The sequence below is a fragment of the Balearica regulorum genome, chromosome 7 (assembly GCF_011004875.1).
Source record: "Balearica regulorum gibbericeps isolate bBalReg1 chromosome 7, bBalReg1.pri, whole genome shotgun sequence".
NCBI classification, from domain to species: domain Eukaryota; kingdom Metazoa; phylum Chordata; class Aves; order Gruiformes; family Gruidae; genus Balearica; species Balearica regulorum.
In genome coordinates this window covers 8,826,619-8,844,385 of record NC_046190.1, presented here as the reverse complement: position 1 = coordinate 8,844,385, position 17,767 = coordinate 8,826,619, and the positions used below count along the sequence as shown (strand labels likewise).

The window sequence follows — 17,767 nt, the reverse complement described above, 5'->3', positions numbered from 1 at the left end:
AAAACAATCTCACTTGCAGCTAGAAAGCAATTAAGCATTAGTTTTCAGAAATAATAAATATACAAAATCTCCTCTATTTTTTTATAGGTATGTTCTTCTATCAGTGAAAACTACAAGTAAAATCTCATTTGGACAAAAAGATGTAGGGTACAATGGAACAATCTTGGGAATATCTGTAGCCATTGGGGGAGGGGAAAAACAACCCTTCTTTTTGAGTGTAGTCAATGCGTTTAGTTGAAGACATCTTTCTGCAGTATTCTTGTCCCAGAAAGCACACTGAAAATCTTTCCTGGAATACTCTGAGGATATCTGTTACATATGGCTGTTGGCAAGAATGATACCTTTAAAATCTGTACATGTACCCTACAGGGAGTAAACAGTATGATTTTAATTCCTTAACTTTATTTTTCAACACCATGTGCTTGAAGCCAGATAGTCTGGATTGTCTTTTAAGGTATTCATGTCTTTGGGCATGACATTGTTAGTATTTGTTCCTCTGTGCCCTGCTCAATATCGCTCTTACAAAAGCCTGCTCAGGCCTATAGATTGCAGTAATTGGAGTTTGTCAAATATGGTGATTTTGTAGGAAAATTCTGGGCAAAATTACTTTTTTTTTATTTCTCAAAACTTTCCAGGAAAATATTTCAGTGTTAAACCAAGATTTCACTTCAATTTTTTTTAAGCAAAAACTTTTTTCCATTTTCACATTTTAGAAAAGCAATTTTTCCCTATAAAGGCTGTTCAAAAGTCTTTTATGTTTTTTTTTTGCCAGCTCAGCCAATAACAACCTTGTTGAACTTAGTAGCTACGGGAGCAAGCAGCAACCTCAAATTTCCTAGGTTTCTGCAGAAAACCTGATACTTCATGTGACATTCTGTCTAAAATTAATGTGAATAATTGATGCTTTTAGAAGTATTTTGTTCCATTTGCCTCTGTGATGTCTGATAATGTGTGCACTTGTGTAGGTGTCTGTTGTGGTTTAACCCGTCAGGCAGCTAAAACAACCACACAGCCGTTCACACGCTCCCTCCTCCCTCTCCTTGCAGCAGGATAGGGGAGAGAATTGGAAAAATAAAGGAAAATTCATGGGCTGAGATAGAGACACTAAGACAGGACAGAAAAGGAAGATGATGATAATAATAATAGAATATACAAGTGATGTGCAACACAATTGCTCACCACCGGCTGACCAATGCTCAGCTAGTTCCCGAGCCATGGTCACACCCCCAGCCAACTTCCCCCAAGTTACTGACCATGATGTCATATGGCATGGAATATCCCTTCAGCCAGTTTGGGTCATCTGTCCTGGCCATGTCCCCTCCCAGCTTCTTGCACACCCCCAGCCTCCTTGCTGGCAGGGCAGTGTGAGAAGCTGAAAAGTCCTTGACTTGGTGTAAGCACCCCTAGCAACAACCAAACCATCAGTTTGTTATTGACATTATTCTCATCCTAAATCCAAAACACAGTTCTATACTAACTACTAGGGAGAAAATTTTCTCCATCTGAGCCAAAACCAAGACAGTGTCTTTCCTTCAGTTAGGCCATCTGTCTTGTACTCTTGTTATGAATCTTGTAGGCACTGAATTTTTAAGACCCTTAATCTTCTACGCAATGTGTTTAAAATCAGCCTCTGAGTTCAAAGCTGTTCATGCGGGACTGGAAGAGCTACATTCTGTAGCTTTGATTCTTAGGAAACAAAGTTTTGTTAAAAGATTTCCTGGAAATTACCGTATTGCATTTTTGAAACATGTCCCTAGTTAAAAGTACAAATTATTTTACTGAGGCATAGAAGAAGGCTGGAATATACCCAATCTTTACTTGACTTACTCTTCCAAATACATTTCTTGCTCATTGCCTAACTCCCCTGCCATATAGATTCGGTACAGGAAATGAGATGTTTCAGAATTCCAAATATACGTCTGTGTAACAGAAACTGAATTCATTATCTTTCTGAATGTTTTTTTCATGCAGGATCTTTGCCCTGACTCATATACTTGTTTTGTCAGATGTTATTCATTATTTTGGGATCAAATTCTGTTCTGCAGACACCCTCTCTGCTCCTACTCAAATGAAAATAATCTAGATAGCTGTACAAATACCCCCAAAAGCAGATCTTAACATTTCTGCCTTAAGTTGGTAAGAAGTATTCCACATGAAAAAAGAAAAGGCACTACCTATGTCTCAACCGAGTTCAGGCCAGCATTATAATTATGTAGGGCTCTTGAAAAGTATTTTCCTTTGCTCTCTGAAAGCATGAAGTGCTCTAGCAGAAAAAGTGTGCTCATTTTCTTTGGATTTGGATTTTGTTAAAGCTGTTGAACACCTGAATGGTTACTGTTCATTTACATGTGCCTAATTAAACAATTACAGTTTCTGGAAAACATACCTGGAAATACAGTTTTTAAAAAGTACTCTCAGTGCTGACACCTTTGAATATTTTTTTTGTTTCTTAACAACTAAAGTCTTTATGAATTAAAGTGAATGTGAATGAAGTGCCTTGCCATTTGTCCATGAGGTGGAAACAGCCCATTCTGAACTTTGCTGGCAGCCTTCAAGGTCAAGGTTCTAGGTGGTACATCTCATATATTACACTGTCATTTCTATATTTCAGTTATAGAGCTTTTGTTACAAATGTTGTTTCATGGAAATGACGGTTGCCAGTACCTACCGGTGTAGTTCGTTGTGTCATTGCCAAAACGTTAGCACAGCTAGCCTAGTTTCTTGGAAATCGGTTTCAGTTGAGCAGTTCCTGCTCTTCTCTTTGGTTTGCATCATTCTGAATCTGCCTGAAACCCAGTTACTCATCCACTTTTCCCCACCTAATTACTTGTAAGTATTAAAAAATATGATGTGAAAGGTTCCTGCTTACTAACATTATACGTTTCTCTGCATCTTTTACAAACACTTTCTTGGATCTGACAGTGTATCTATCAGTCAATGATATGATATATCAATGATATATCACCCTGACTTTACAGAATGTATTACGAGGCAGAATAAAATCTAGAGCTGTCAGTTGTCTCTGCTTTTTTTTCAAATTTATTACAGCTTGCAGTATAATAGGAGTTTCAAATGAAGGATAAAAGTTAAATGAGAGTAAAATTAACATAACAAAATTGGATCACAATGTGTTCTGTTAATCCTCATCATTTAATTTTCATTTTATCTTGTAAAAGTCTCAGTTGTCACTTTCTGGATTTTGATCACCTCTTCAAGGAAGAACATTAAACTCATTTTCTTCCTTACATGTTATATATTTTCCTTCTTACTATGCTGAGGGTTTTTTAGGTCAGTTAACCACTTCCACTTTATCTGAGGCAATTAATATTTTCACATTAGTGTGATCTGTTGTTCTTTCAGCAGCAGATCTATTAGAATAGTCTTGTCCCTTGTATACGTAAATGGACATCATCCCTTACGTGCAAAACCCCACGCTTTTTCTTCAGTGGAATATACAGATAATACATAAAGCTCAATCCGTTTTATTTTTTCCTCGTATCTTTTTTTAGGTTGGATATTCTAAATTACATAGGTTATGATGTGTCCTCTTCACTCTCATGCACACGCATGCGACTGACTCGTGTACCTCAATTTCTCTTACTATTAGTTGTGGATGTTCAGTAAAAACTGAAATAATAATAAAGCTGTACAGTTTTCTGTAAATTCTGAAAATTTAATAATTTTCTCTGTACAGTTTAATGAGGTTTCTGTGTCTTCATATGTCATTTCACAATGATGATAAAGAAGTTTCATTTGGGTACCCATAGTCTTGAAAAAAACATTCTCCATGAGCTACCTTCCTGACTTCTCTTTTGGCTAGTTATAACCTTTCATGAGAGGCAGGACTAAGCATTTCAATGTTTTGTCTTAGCATTCTGCTTTGAAATCCCAGTCTTTCTGAAGCCAAAAGGAAGTCACAAGGTATTCACCATTAATAGCAATGTAGTCAGCATTCACCTCTGGAGAAAGAAGGGAGACTATTATTTTAATTCTAGGTATATTCTATGATAGTGCTGTTTATAGGATGAACAAAATTCAAATATTTGTTCTCTCAACAGCTGCTGGAATACAGATTCCTTCCTCTTTTCAGAAGTTTAATTGGATCACAATGACTTCTACTCTCATTGTGGTAGCGCTGTTTATATCAAGGAATTAAAGCCTCTGTCTTTCATGGCCTTATCAATAGGTGAGGAGGGGAACAAGAAGATGCATCAATGAATTTCTCTGCTGAATGGGAATGCTGCTTTTTGGTTGTTTTACACATTAGAGAGGGGAATCACCAAGCACCACGCAGAAGATCAGAAAATGTAATTTCTACAAAGTGGTATTATATACATAAATCTTCTGAAAGACGGATACCTTTGGGATATTGTAGGCCATAGACTTCTGTGTAATCCATTACCCATGCTGATATAAACCTTTGATTTGTGGGTTTAAACCTGAGGCTGAGTAACCTCATAAATATGCTAATCCACAGTAATCAAGAAAAGTGCTATTGCAAATACAAATTTTTTATTCCACAGTTCCAACAGCTTTATAGCATGCTCTACATTTATAACAATAAACTTTGGGAAATTACTCTCTTCATGTTTAAGAAAATGCTTTGCCCTTTTCTTGGCATCTCACCAATGAGTTTTACATACATTATTTTGAATGGCATGATCTTTATGCAAAATTCAGTGCATGTTTTGCCTTTTCTAACCAAGTATTTGATTTCTAAAATGAACAAAACGTTGCATAAATTTAAAAAATTCAGCTTTTGTAGCCCTATAAAAATTTTATTATCATTTTTATTAGGCTGGAGACCAACCAGTGGGTTAACTAGTAGATTGTCTGGCAAAACCATCTCTACTGTATATTTAAGAAGATAAAGACTTAGCAGATTTTGAAAAAAAAAAATAAAAATCTTTTTTAGCAGCACATTTTCCATGCCTGTTATATGTATTTCTACACATACACATAGACATGAAATTTAAATGCCATAGCCATCATATTCAATTCTACACTCATTCAAATAGTTCTTTTTTTTTTTTTTTTAAGGAAAAATGAAAAATATCTTCCATGCAGTAAAGAAAATAGGACATTTTTCTTGTTTATAAACTTCAGAATATGAGAATTCTGCTTTTCTTTAGGGGTGCAATTTCTGTGAAATAAGAAATCCTCACTGAATGCTGTATAGAAAAATAGTTGTGTTTAAAAATCAGTCTTTTCAAGAAATAAACAACAGTTTTCTTCGGTTGATATTTCAGTTCCCAGATACTGCAATATTAATATTTACTTGGCTTGTTTGAGTAATCTCATTTCTAATCCATGTCTAAAGAATATTGTGCTACTTTAAAAATGGAGGAAAAAATAATCACAGTTCTGAAATAATTTATTCCTTAGTTCATATAAAATGTCAAAAATTATTATTTTCTAGATTCTGTAATCAGTAACTATGATTTTGTATTAGGTGCCTCAAGGTTTGAAATCTAAACATGGGCAATTTGAGCAGTATAGTGTTTTCCAGGGTGCTAGGTTTGTGCTTGCCAGATTAACTGTATAATGTAGATGTATTTCCTTGCATATGTATCTAATTTATATATTTTTTATTAATATGAAATCAGAGTCCATTTTTTGGTGAGCTGACACTCGCAGAAACAACTAATTCACTCTTCACAGAGTAAGATTGTATTTTAGGTTTAGGTTTAAATGTGACATTTTGTAGAAACGAGACTGCTGTTAACCTCTTTAAAAACAGAAAATAGTTCAATACATATTCTCTTTGAATTATTTCAGACATTTTAACTTGAATCTCATGTACTCTTTAAATAAATTTGGTGTGGTACTGTACCACTGTTTAGATTTCTATACGGAGGAACATAGTAAAACTGAAATCCAGTCATTAAAGATGGAAAGCTGGAATCAGTTGCTCTATGACCTCTTTTAAGGGAGCCCCTTGCCCCTGAAAAGCTCTTCTTGCCTTCTAATTTAATCTGATTACTTTTGAATTTTATTTTGTGTAATAGTCCACAACAGTAGACAAATTACATATTGATAAATAGTAAAAGGTCAATTATGTGAAGTGGTCTGGACAGCTTTGTAAATTAAACTCATTTGAATAGTATGCATTTTAGTAGAGCCAAGTACAAGGTTATTAACTGCCTACAGGTTTACATAATAATATTTTGACACTTGTGTATCCTTCCACAACATCCAATACCCCTTGCTTTGATCAGAAGAGCAGGGTATACAGACTTAACAGAGTTGTCTGCAGCCTTATCCCCAACTGTTCATTTTCTCCTGTAGGCTGTAAGGAGCAAGTGGGGGGGTTTAAAAGTAATCCCATTTCCAGCAGACATGCATTGTAATAGACATGGGAATGACTACCTAAGCGTGCCATTTTAGGAGACATTTTGTGTTCCACAGAATTATGTTTCCCCTTTCATTTGCAGGCACTTCCCACAGGTTGCTTCTGCCTAGTCTGTGACCATTTCTGTTCAAAAAACTTAGATGATTTGCTTCAATGGTAACCTTTGTGGACTGTGCAAACTAAGGAACCCAACAGCCTATTCTTGTAGAATTTTGGGTCCACGTATGCTGTATGGAAGGTTGGTGGTAGGTGAACATGATGCTGCAGAAGGATTCCCTGAGTCAAGGGTCAGCAAATAGTTGGTTTCAATATGGTATGTCAGGTGTAGCTGAAGTGGCTTAGCACAAGTCAGGCATTACAGATATTTGCTTTAGCTGCCCTAAAGAAACTTTTGCCCAACTTAAGAAGATACAACTTGGTGGCTTTTCTAGCTGTGCCTGCAGTGCTCTGTCTGAGGTTCACTAGAGAGAGCTGAGATCTTGGAGTGCTGACTGGTGTGTACTGGACCTTTGTATTTCTGAATATCAAAGATTTTTTTTTTTTTTAACTCTTCATGTGGGAAAGAGTTCTGAGCCACTGTCTGCACTTTATGATAACTACTGTGAAGTGACCCTTTCACCTCAGTGAGATGTTCTCAGATTCATCAGACAACTTTATAAAGTTAAATATACCCTGACACAGTAGCATGAACTCTCATCCTCCAGGAATTTTTTCTTTTAACAATCTATGTGGATTCTATAAAATACATATTTCAAATAGGCATCCCATCGCATCAATAATTACAGAAATGTGACTTACAGATTAGGTATTTAGTGGTAGTGGCTAGGCATTTTCCTGGATATAAAAATCCTGGAAGAAATCCAAATTGCTCCATCGACTTAGCCACAGTTTGACAGAGCAATATGATAGTAGTGTGCCAGCACCAGCAGATTTAAACTTGCACCACTAATTCCATTTTGACATTGATGAAAACATCATATGGGTCTTTTGCATTTGAGGAGGTATCTTTTAGACTCTCTTTTGAGAAGAGAAGAGATAGCACTTTAGTTTTGCTGTGTTAAGAGAGTTGTGTTACTATTTTTTTTAATGCAACATTTTTTATTGAACCATTTTTCCTCAGAAATATACAGCACTTTGAGGAGTGAAATTAATCTGTGTAGGCAACTGGTTTGTGTAGAATCATAAACAATGTATAAAGTTGGAGATTTCCTATGTTTATTTTTTGATAAATATAAGTTACAGTTTTGACTTATTATGGTATCCTAGAGCCATAGTAGTCTGCCAGTTGTTTGAATAGGATTCTCTATTATGGGGAAGGATTCCTGATGAAAGCATTGGTCATGCTTCACTAGATGAGAGTGAAAGTATTAGGGTGAAGCACCCCGTTAGTTTCTCACACTCTTTAGATGCAATATCACCAGCCTGTGCTTGAGGTTTGAAATGAAAAAAAATCTAAATTACATTGACAGAATGGAGATTGTTTTTTTGAATCGGAGTGAATCAGAAAGGGACTTGAACCCATGCTTATTTGAACATGAATTCTAAGGGTAGCACCATAGGTCAGAGGACCATGGAATTTTTTTAAGAGGGTTGAATACGAGTGTGCAGTTGTCAGTTTTTTCATCCTTAGCGTGACTGTTATTGGTACCAGCTTCTACAGATTAAAAAAAAAAAAAAAAAAAAAAAAAGCATCAAGGATCTGAAAAGTATTGAGAATCTATTTTACTTTGAAAAATGTCAGTTAAACATGTTTTGTTTATCAGAAGACCAAGGTGACTTGATGTTGAGAAGGAGAGGGTTTGATATGCCAAACAGTAGAGTTTTGATTCAAGATGACCGCAGGAAATTTGATGATTGCACCAACAGATACCTTATGAAGTCTGACATGAAGCATGAAATTAGGTGAAATTACCTAACATCAACTTGAATGTTAGCCAACAGTATGCTCTCAGTCCTGTTCAGGCAATACCCAAGTGTGGGGCCTCATTAAGAGCAAATTATCCCCCTTTACCCAGCTCTGGTGAACCTGCATGTGGAATGAGACTCCAATTTTTGGTGTCCCAGTTCAGAAAGGATATTGAGAAGCTGAGAGGGTGCAGGAGAAGTGCTACAAAGATTTTTAGGGGCCTGAAGCACACAAGCTAGGTTGCAGCTTTGGAGCTTGGTCTTGTTTTGTCTGGCAAAGATCATCCAATAGTAGGCTACAATGACTTGTAGAGGAATTACAGAGACGATGAAGCTAAATTCTTTTCTGTAATAGCAGGTGGTAAAAAAGGGGGAAGTAGACACAAACTGCACCTTGGGAGATTCAGATTGAACAACTGAAAAAATTCATTATGTTAGCAATACTGCATTGAAACAAGTTTCCCAGAGAGGCTGTGGAATATCCATCCTTGTAGGTTTTCAAAACTTACCTGGAAAAAGACACTGTTGAGCTGATCTGGTGTTGACACTAGCCTGGCTTTGAGGGGAAAGTTGAACAACGTGAGCTTGCGATGTTTCTTCCAGTCCACATTTCTATTTCTATGACTCTGTGATGCTAATGTATAAAAGCACACTCCATAACAGGTGCAGCTTTCCTAGTGGGAGACTCTTTAATTTATCAAGTTGTTATAAGATGTCGTAAGAAGTCATCCATTTCTAGCAAGTGACAGAAATGGCTTTTCCTTAATGTAATTTGACAAAGAAAACCATATGATCATACAATGCTTCTCTTTGTAGTAGAATTTAGTCATTCAACTCTACCTGACAAATTCCCTGACTCCATTCCCTTCACTTCTGTATTTAATTTTGTTGCCTATCCATTTTATCTAGCCAGGCTTTAAAAAAACAGAGTTTCAGATGATGTTGTCTAGAAATCTGCTATTTCACAGTCAGTTTCTAGGAGAACTCAATCCTGCAAAGATTTATGTCTAAAATAACTTTCCAGTACTATAGGTCTTTGCATCAATTACTTGTCATCTTTTTTTTATTTAATTTTGAAACATGTCATTTCTCCCTTCTCTATGCCTTTTAATTTTCTTTCATTTTCTCATTGACTTTAATACTCAATATTTCAATTTCTTGATAATGTCTGTATTAATCATTATGAAGATATTGTGCATGCTGAATTAAACTGTAAGTTAGATAACAGTTCCTCTCCCCCAAATTTCCTCCTTCACTTCTTGGAGGTTATTAACTGAGGGTTTCTCTGTGTGGTATGTATTTGTTCGTATGTATACACAAACACAAAATTAAATAAAGTAGTGAAATAGGGGTGTATGCATATTGAATTTAATAGGCAAAGTGCAAGGTAGGAAAAAATTCAGCTGTAAAAATCTTCTTTAAGAATGTCATTCATCTCACTTGAATACAAACCTAGATTGTCTTTCAACCTCTCATGACTCTGAATAGTGGAAATGATATCCTGTAATTATTAAATTGTTTGAGAAAGAAAGGGGTGGATATTTGGATAATCTAGTGTATGCCATCATGAGAGAAAGGACTTCAGCATGCAGAGGTAATCTGTGGAAGCTGTTTATCAAATCTTGATGTGAAGGCTGTGATTCCAAATCTAATTTTCTTTAAGTTATCTTACATTTTCTATTTATATTACCAGTATAAAAGTTTTGCTATCACTAATTATCATCTGGGAGGACTGTTTGTCAACGTTAGACAAGTATTTACTGGCATCAACACAGTAGAAAGCAGTAGGATTCTGTGAGCAGGCACTTAGCTCCATATTTCTTCTCTGATCATTTCATCCCAGCAAGAAGAAATATTTCTTTTTCCTATTTTAGCATTACATTATTTTGCAGAAATACCCAATCAGTACTTAGAAACTATGGGAGAAATTTATCTCACCTAACATTATTTATATTCTAAGTTTGACATTAGATCTATAAACTAAACTAATCATTGTCTCTCTGTGTTAGCAGAGAGAAATAGAAGCTCCGTAGGGGAATTCATTCCCCGTTATGAGAGTCCCATATCTATTTTAGAGTCACTCACCTATGAAGTTCCTTCCTATCTCTGCTGATTGTTATAAACTAGCTGACTAATTTTGACTAGATTCACACATTTGACTAGATTTGACATGTTCCACATGGAAAAATTTAGATAAATTTTCTTTAAAATTTCTTTTTCAAGTTCTAGGAAAGCCAATATATAGAATAAATGTATGGCATTTTTAGCCTCTGTGTGAAAGCATGCAATGTTTCTTTAATTTAGACAGAAGTAATTTGGATTCATTGTTGGTAAATTTGTCCTTTTCTTACCATGTACTCTTGGAATTTTTGTTTTCAAACAGAAAAGAAAATACATTTTGTGCTTTGCCTGTTAAATGTTTCTATTGGGAGTTTCCTACCATCTACCATCTACCTTTCACTGCTGCAGGTCACTTCACATCCAAAGTCCAGTGTGAAAGAACAGTCATTACCATTTTTTACCCTCTCCAAAAAAAAAAAAAAAACCAAACCCAAACCAACCCAAAAACCCCATACATAACTGTAGCTATATTTTAGAAAAAATCAGAGTAACTAATCTTTTGTTATTTAATTACTGATTATTCAGTAATCATGTATTTACTGAGTGTAAAGATATCCATTGTGGGTTTTTTCCACCCATTTATTACATACCACATAATAATGTGTTTAAAATAGTTTATACTTGGGTTTCTGCAGTCATGTTTCTGCACAATATATATGTAAACTTCACTTCATACAACAAAGAGTAAATATGAATATTTATTATGTATCTAAATTTTCCAACATCTTGTTTCCAAATTATCAGTCTTTGATCTTTCCCATTTTCCTGATAAAAAAGTAATACACAAAAATATGCCCATCTGCACAAATATTTTCCTCTTTTATATTTGTAGCCTAAAGCTGCCACAATCAAAAAGTGTTCCTCAAGAAAATGTAAAAGAGGATAGACAACAAAGTGAGTTTGTCTTCATGTCCACTCAATATCCATGTCTTTTGCTTCAGAACACACATAGTACCAGTGTGGGAGTGTGTAATAGCTTTATCCAAGAAGAAATTCAATTACAGTTTTGATGATACTGAAGGAAGTAATAATTCTGTAGTGCTTAAGTATTCATAATCAACACAGTCTAGGCAGTTTAGTTTGGGTTATGTCTGACGTTATTGTATTATGTTTCCAGGTCTAATAATTAGACCATATACCAAAGTTTTACCATGCATTTATTTTGGTTTTTCCTATTTGCTCATTCTTAATTTCTTAACAGTGGAAGAGGAAAGAATTGTATTAACAGAAGTATTTGTCCATTGTCTGAGAACCTGAGCAGACAGAAATTTACATTAGTGGATAATGTCATGAAATGGAGAATAGATTAAAATTGCTTTTTGTGTACATTATTTGAATATGTGAACCATTTCATGGATTATGTTCATGTTTACTTCCAATGTGAAATTTTGACTTAGTGCACTCCTGTTCTGCCTGATTTTCCCTTTCTTTTTCCTTTTGCTAGATTGGTTTTGCTAGAATTGCAGACAAAGCTTCTCGACACCTATATTTCTGAAACTAAACCACAAAATTCTGAGGCCAGACTTACTATTTTCATATGAAAGATATCCCTAAGTTAGACTTTCAAGATTGTCTCATTTTTGTGGTGGAAAAGATCTTGACCTATTGTTCTGTAGACTGTATTATTGCTACATGTGATAGTCAAGGTGAACATGAAATGAAGTATCTAGAGCAGTGGAAAAAATAATCTGTTCCTGCAGACATTGACTTTTGAACATTGGAAAAATCCTTGTGTTCAAAAGTTGTTCCTATTTCAACAGACCTATCCCATGCACCGTTATTCAGTGTAAAGTGTATTTCCTATATCATGCCTGTAACCAAAGCATAACAAATTAAGAAATACCATACACTGAAATGTTGGTTGCAGTGCATCCTTGTATGCAGTGCCTCTGGCATATCTGCTGGATATTTGGTTCAATTGCTATAAAAGATTTGTCAGCAGTCACAATGACTTGTCTTCCAATTAGGTCACATGATGTAAAGATCTTAAGTGCTTACTTAGGGTTTTATGAGTAGGTTTTGTTGGGGTTTTTTTTTAAATAAATATACTTTTCAAAGGCCTGAACATGGTAGAGAAAAAAGATAGACACATCAGTAATGGTTTTTGGAGCAATCACCACAGCTCATTTATCGCCCATCTGATTTTTCTTCATGTACCTATCTATCTTTTAGGACTATGAGTTGGAACATATCTATGTATATAAAAAACACATTTTGCTTTGAAATCTTTTCATTGCCTCTTTGAGTCTTTATGACTGTGGATTTCAAAATGTATCTACAGCTATTCTGTATATTGGTATTGGTATTGCTTTGATCTAATAGAATACAAATGTAGTGCACTGTAAGATTGTACATGAAAATTAGCTTTATAATATTTTAGTTCAACCAGATAAATATCCAGACAGACATATTGATAGAAAAAACACCTCTGATAACACTATTCCTAAAGTTAAAATGGTAAGACAGATTTTGTAGATGGAAGTTTGTATCATTTGTTAAGGCAGTTGGATACCTGGAAAAGTTAGACAAACTTTCAGACACACAAGTTGTCTTCATGTCTGATACAGAAGCATCAGACGTCAAAGCTAAATCCAAGTTGAAAGCAATTGCTCAGGGTTTAAGTATAGAGAATTTTTCATAAAACAGTCACTGCAGTTCTTATGTCTTGATCCTGATCCTCACACTTCACAAGATCAACCTTGAGACTAGGATACACAAAGTGTTGGCTTTAGTAGAAGTATCAGTTTTATGACATGTTATAGTTTCCTTGCACATGCTTATCTCTTCATGTTTCACAGGTTATCCATGTCTCTCTCTCATTACAACCTGCCTACCTTATCAATGCTTCTTCCTCCCTCACATATCCCCTCTACTCCAACAAGAAAGATGTTATATGATCTAATATACTAAAATCAGCAGTCTTCCCAACTTCTATTTTAGTTTGAAGCCCTCTATTCTGGGTATTGAAAGGAGCTTGTATGCTCAAGATCTTGACTCATTTTTATCTTGTGGAAAAAAAAATTGATGCATACAACTCTTTCTTGCTATCATAGATCCTCATAGCTGGAGTTTCACCACCATTAGAACTTTCCAAACCACACCACAAAAATTCATCTTTCGTCATATTGCTCAAGGTAGAGATCTTCTAATCATAGGACAGATTTCATTCTTGATGGAGCTTGTCTTTATTTATTAAATGCACACAAAACTCAAACAACTAGGTTTTTCTGTGAACCATGTGTTGCAATGAGTCTTTGCCCTACTGGAGTAGAAAGCTAGGAATTTCTGTGTCTTGTAATGTTTTTGTTTCAGAATAATCTAATAATTCAGAAGCTTGATAATCTAATAATCAGGTGCTAGGAGTGTTTTAGTGGCAAATGACAAAACTTTAGGTCAGCTACAGATCAAATGGCATTGGTTGCATTTAAGGAATATTCCAATACAGTAACCAATTTCTAGGGAAAATAAAGTTGAGTAGTGTTAGGAAATCAGAGTAAAGATTTTGTTGTATATGTTGAAGCCCTCTTGATTCTTTTCTGTTTGGGGTACAGATTTGGATGTCTTTATCGTGAAAATGATAAACTCTGATTCACCTTAAATTTTCTAATTAATTTATTTTTACTTGCTGTCAATAGCAGAGTATTTAAGAAAAATAAACCTCCATTTTGTAGTTTTTTTCTAAACCACACGGCACTTGGTGATTCTGTTCCATAGGAAATAGTGGAGATGATATTTGTATTGATCTTCATCTGTAAGAGAAGATACAGATAATATTTGTGGGATCCATAAGCTTATTAGACATTTTGATGAAACTAAGGGCTACTTAGGCATGATACAAATTAACAAAGATATTAATCTCCAGTATCTTTAAGTCCAAAGTAAAAACCTGAGATTGAAACAATTTTCCTTGTCTTGTCTCTTGTCTATGTAAGCACAATAAAAAAGACAATAACATTCATATCTAGATGAAAATCCCATGGAAATAAATCTTTTACATTGTATTATGTTTCATTGTGTCAGGCTTAGATTCACAACATTTACTTGCTCCTTCATGATCTACTTATAATTAAAATATATATTCTCGCTGTTAATATTCTATGTTGAAATTAGTCTCAGATGCATAGTACTGTTTCTTCAGAAAATACCGTAGTTCATCTTTTAAACATGAAGTTTAATGTAATCATTAGAAGATAATGCTTGATTAAAATCTGAAATTACTTCTGCAATGGAACTTTATATTGTACTGTGATTTTGCTCTAAAGTATGAGTGCTTTCAAGAATATCCTGTACCAAACAAGTAAGTTTTACAGACAGAAGTCCTTCCATAGGTTTGCAAACATGAATTCCAGCAAAAGGACATCACAATTGTCTTAAGTAGATGACTTGATTGATAGAAGGTGGAAAATGTAAAATCATTCCTTTTGTGTCTGTGTTTGTGCAAAAGCAATCTATCCCATCTTGAACTTAGGGATATACAAATCATATTTAATCATTAGTAAGCATCTAAAATCACTAAGTTGTTGAAAATCTGCCTACTTCATATTCGCTGTGGGGTCAAAAAGAGAAATAAAGGCATTACGGTTTCTCAGAAAAATTTGATATAAAACTTTCCTGATATGATTGTGATCAGATAGCAGTTTCTGATTGGAGGACTTTCCCTCGAATGTAGTTGTTTCTAGACAAACTGACACTGTTAATGAATGCTGACACCTTGAATGAAAATAATTGGAGTAATGCAGAATATAAATGCTCCTTCAACGAATAGCTTTTTAACAGGTCACCAAAAGGTGAGCTCTGTTGAAACTGGCATGTTTTTTTCTCTTAGTGTTAGTTCGTCTCCTTAAGTATGATACTTGTAAAAAACATTCTGGAAAAGCCAGCAGTTAATGTGAATACTAAATGTCATTTGAAGGGAATCCAGCCTGCGTTTGAAATAAAGCTTGAATATAGAAAGCTTTTGTTTTTCATACAAGGTATTCTTAAACAGTCGTTTATGCTCGGGATGCACTTTATATTGGGCCAAAGAAATCTTCAGATCTTTTCTAAGATTTTATCTTTTCTGTGTAAAATAAAGGTTACATTGGCATTAACAGATACTTTGACAATTTTGACCACTGTAATTTGTCTTCAGCTTTTTCATATTTTTACTCCCTAATCTCTCTTCAGTTTGATACAGTATCCATCATGACAGTAGTCTAAGTTAAAGTTTCTGAGAATTTAAAATTTCTGCTTATTTTGAACAAATGTGAAAACATTTGTAGAGTTCTTTTTCTGCCCTGCTTCCTTCCCCCGTGGTCTTCAGCTTCTTGTCTTTCCACAGGCTCCCCGCTCAGAATGTAGGTTTTGCCCTGATCCAAACACAACAATCTACTTAAGCTAGGCACGTTTAGATTTCCTCTCTAGAGAGGAGAGAGATGGTGGTGCTCAAGGAGTTTAGTACACTAAATTATATTCTGATTCATTTATCAGGCATCCTTCTTGATAATTTGGGCTGAGAAATTTGAAATATCTGCTTTCTGTGCTGAATTCCAGAGCTCCTACAATTGTTTGCATTGCTTGCGATTGTGACTTATTAGTGAAGAGAAAGGAGAGATGATATTTTAGAGATATGTTTGCCTGATGGTGGTCCCAATGCTTATTCCTGGAATTTTACATCCTGTTCCTTCCTTAGACTTTTAAGTGATCTCACCTGTGGTTAGCTGTGTTTAGTTGGCACAAGGCATGGTAACATCATTATAATACTAAAGTTTACATAATAGCTTTGCCCTAAAATAAAAAAAAAAAAAATCTTGACTATCATGTTATCATTTCAAAAGTTCACAAGTCAGCTGTGAAAGGGGATCAGAGTAATTTGGTATAATTACTCATCAAGATCAGATCTTAAATGCACAAAGATCTCTAAAAACAAAAATTCATTGAACAAGCTATGAATATAGTTAAATAAACACTTCGTGCAATTCACAGTAGAAGATTCTGTATACGTTCAGTTTGCTAATTATACACTATGAAAAACTGAACAAGACAGGGACTTAAGGATATTTGTAGATATAACTTAAATACTAAGTACTGTTCTTAACATTAGCAAAAAGTAATTATAATAATAATTATAGACTCTATTGCATGCAAGTGTGAATGTCCGTCTGTGTGTATGTGCCGTCTTAGAGATAATTATTAAGTCTTTGTGAAAAATTACAGTCAGGAGTTGAACTAAGGCATGTGCTGGTGAGGCTGTAAAAATGTAACCTAAAAGAATATTTGTTACTTTGTCTTTAAAGTAATTTGCTTTGAAACAGTTTGGTTTATTATGCACCAGATTTATATGTTTTTTTAAAAATATTATGCAATTAAAATGTTTTAAATGTATTATTTTTAAATACAAGATGGTTTCTGTCATTTCTAAAACCTTGTTTCAGTGTTGTTATTAAAATGGAGAATGGTGATAGTTAAAACAGTTGACTATAAAGAAGACAATTTATATCAATATGTTTTCTTAATATTTTGCATGTTGTTTTCATTGTTTATATCAAGCAAATTTTACGTGGATATTTTTATTATCTTTACTTCAGTAGAAAGACTATAGTCCATTGTTTGTATTTTGACACAGGCAGAGACATGGGAGTTAGTTGCTCATGTCGCTTTATGGTAAATGCAGGTGTGTGCACACTAGACTGATATTACACTTGAAATTAATCATCCATGGAGCCATAAAGCCCTAGCCTAAAAAGAGCTGTTGACTCTGAACATGTTGTAATTTACTTCTCTTTTACTTGCAGATTGCCTTCTCACAGCACAATACTATTATGGATCTGGTGCAGTTCTTTGTCACCTTCTTCAGGTAAATTGCTTTTTCTGTCTTCTGACTGCAATCATGCTGATTCTTTTCAAACAAACTGGTATCTTAACCAGCTTCTTAATCTGAAGAAATGCCTGCAAGGAAGCCTTTAAACTGTGTTCTCTAATTTGCAACAGTGGAGGATCCAGGCCGTTGCCCTGTAACTGCAGGCAGCTGCTGGCATCTTTCATATATTTCATTTTCACTGCAGCAGTCTTCACACTTACTTCATAAAGATTAGCTAGATATGTACTCTATATTACAGTGATTAAAAGAAGCCAGCTATAGTCACTTAAACTAGTCATTTATATGTGTGAATTTTTTGTAAACTCTTTGAAAGAATTATTAAAAATAATGGTTCTGTTCAATAGCTGGTTATTTTTAATAAAGCACTACTAATGCTTTCATGTGTTAGAGATTAATTGTGAAAGGCAGTAGGTGATGCATGAGATTTGGTTGTGGCAGCAATGCAGGAATTGGCTTCAACTGCAAATGGACAACTATTCTAGGATCGGAACAAAACTCCACTGAAAGACTTCTTAAAAGTTCAGCTGTCA

At 34.7% G+C, this 17,767-nt stretch overlaps 1 protein-coding gene across 4 annotated transcripts in view; it reads left to right on the top strand.

The window, feature by feature from the left end:
• Window positions 1–17,767, top strand: part of ATRNL1 (attractin like 1) — a 522,496-nt gene that overhangs the window by 257,921 nt on the left and 246,808 nt on the right. For all 4 annotated transcript variants that reach the window (XM_075757823.1, XM_075757824.1, XM_075757826.1 and 1 more), the window contains exon 25: window positions 17,152–17,213. In XM_075757823.1, coding sequence (XP_075613938.1) covers window positions 17,152–17,213 — 62 coding nt within the window. The remainder of the gene's footprint in view (window positions 1–17,151; window positions 17,214–17,767) is intronic.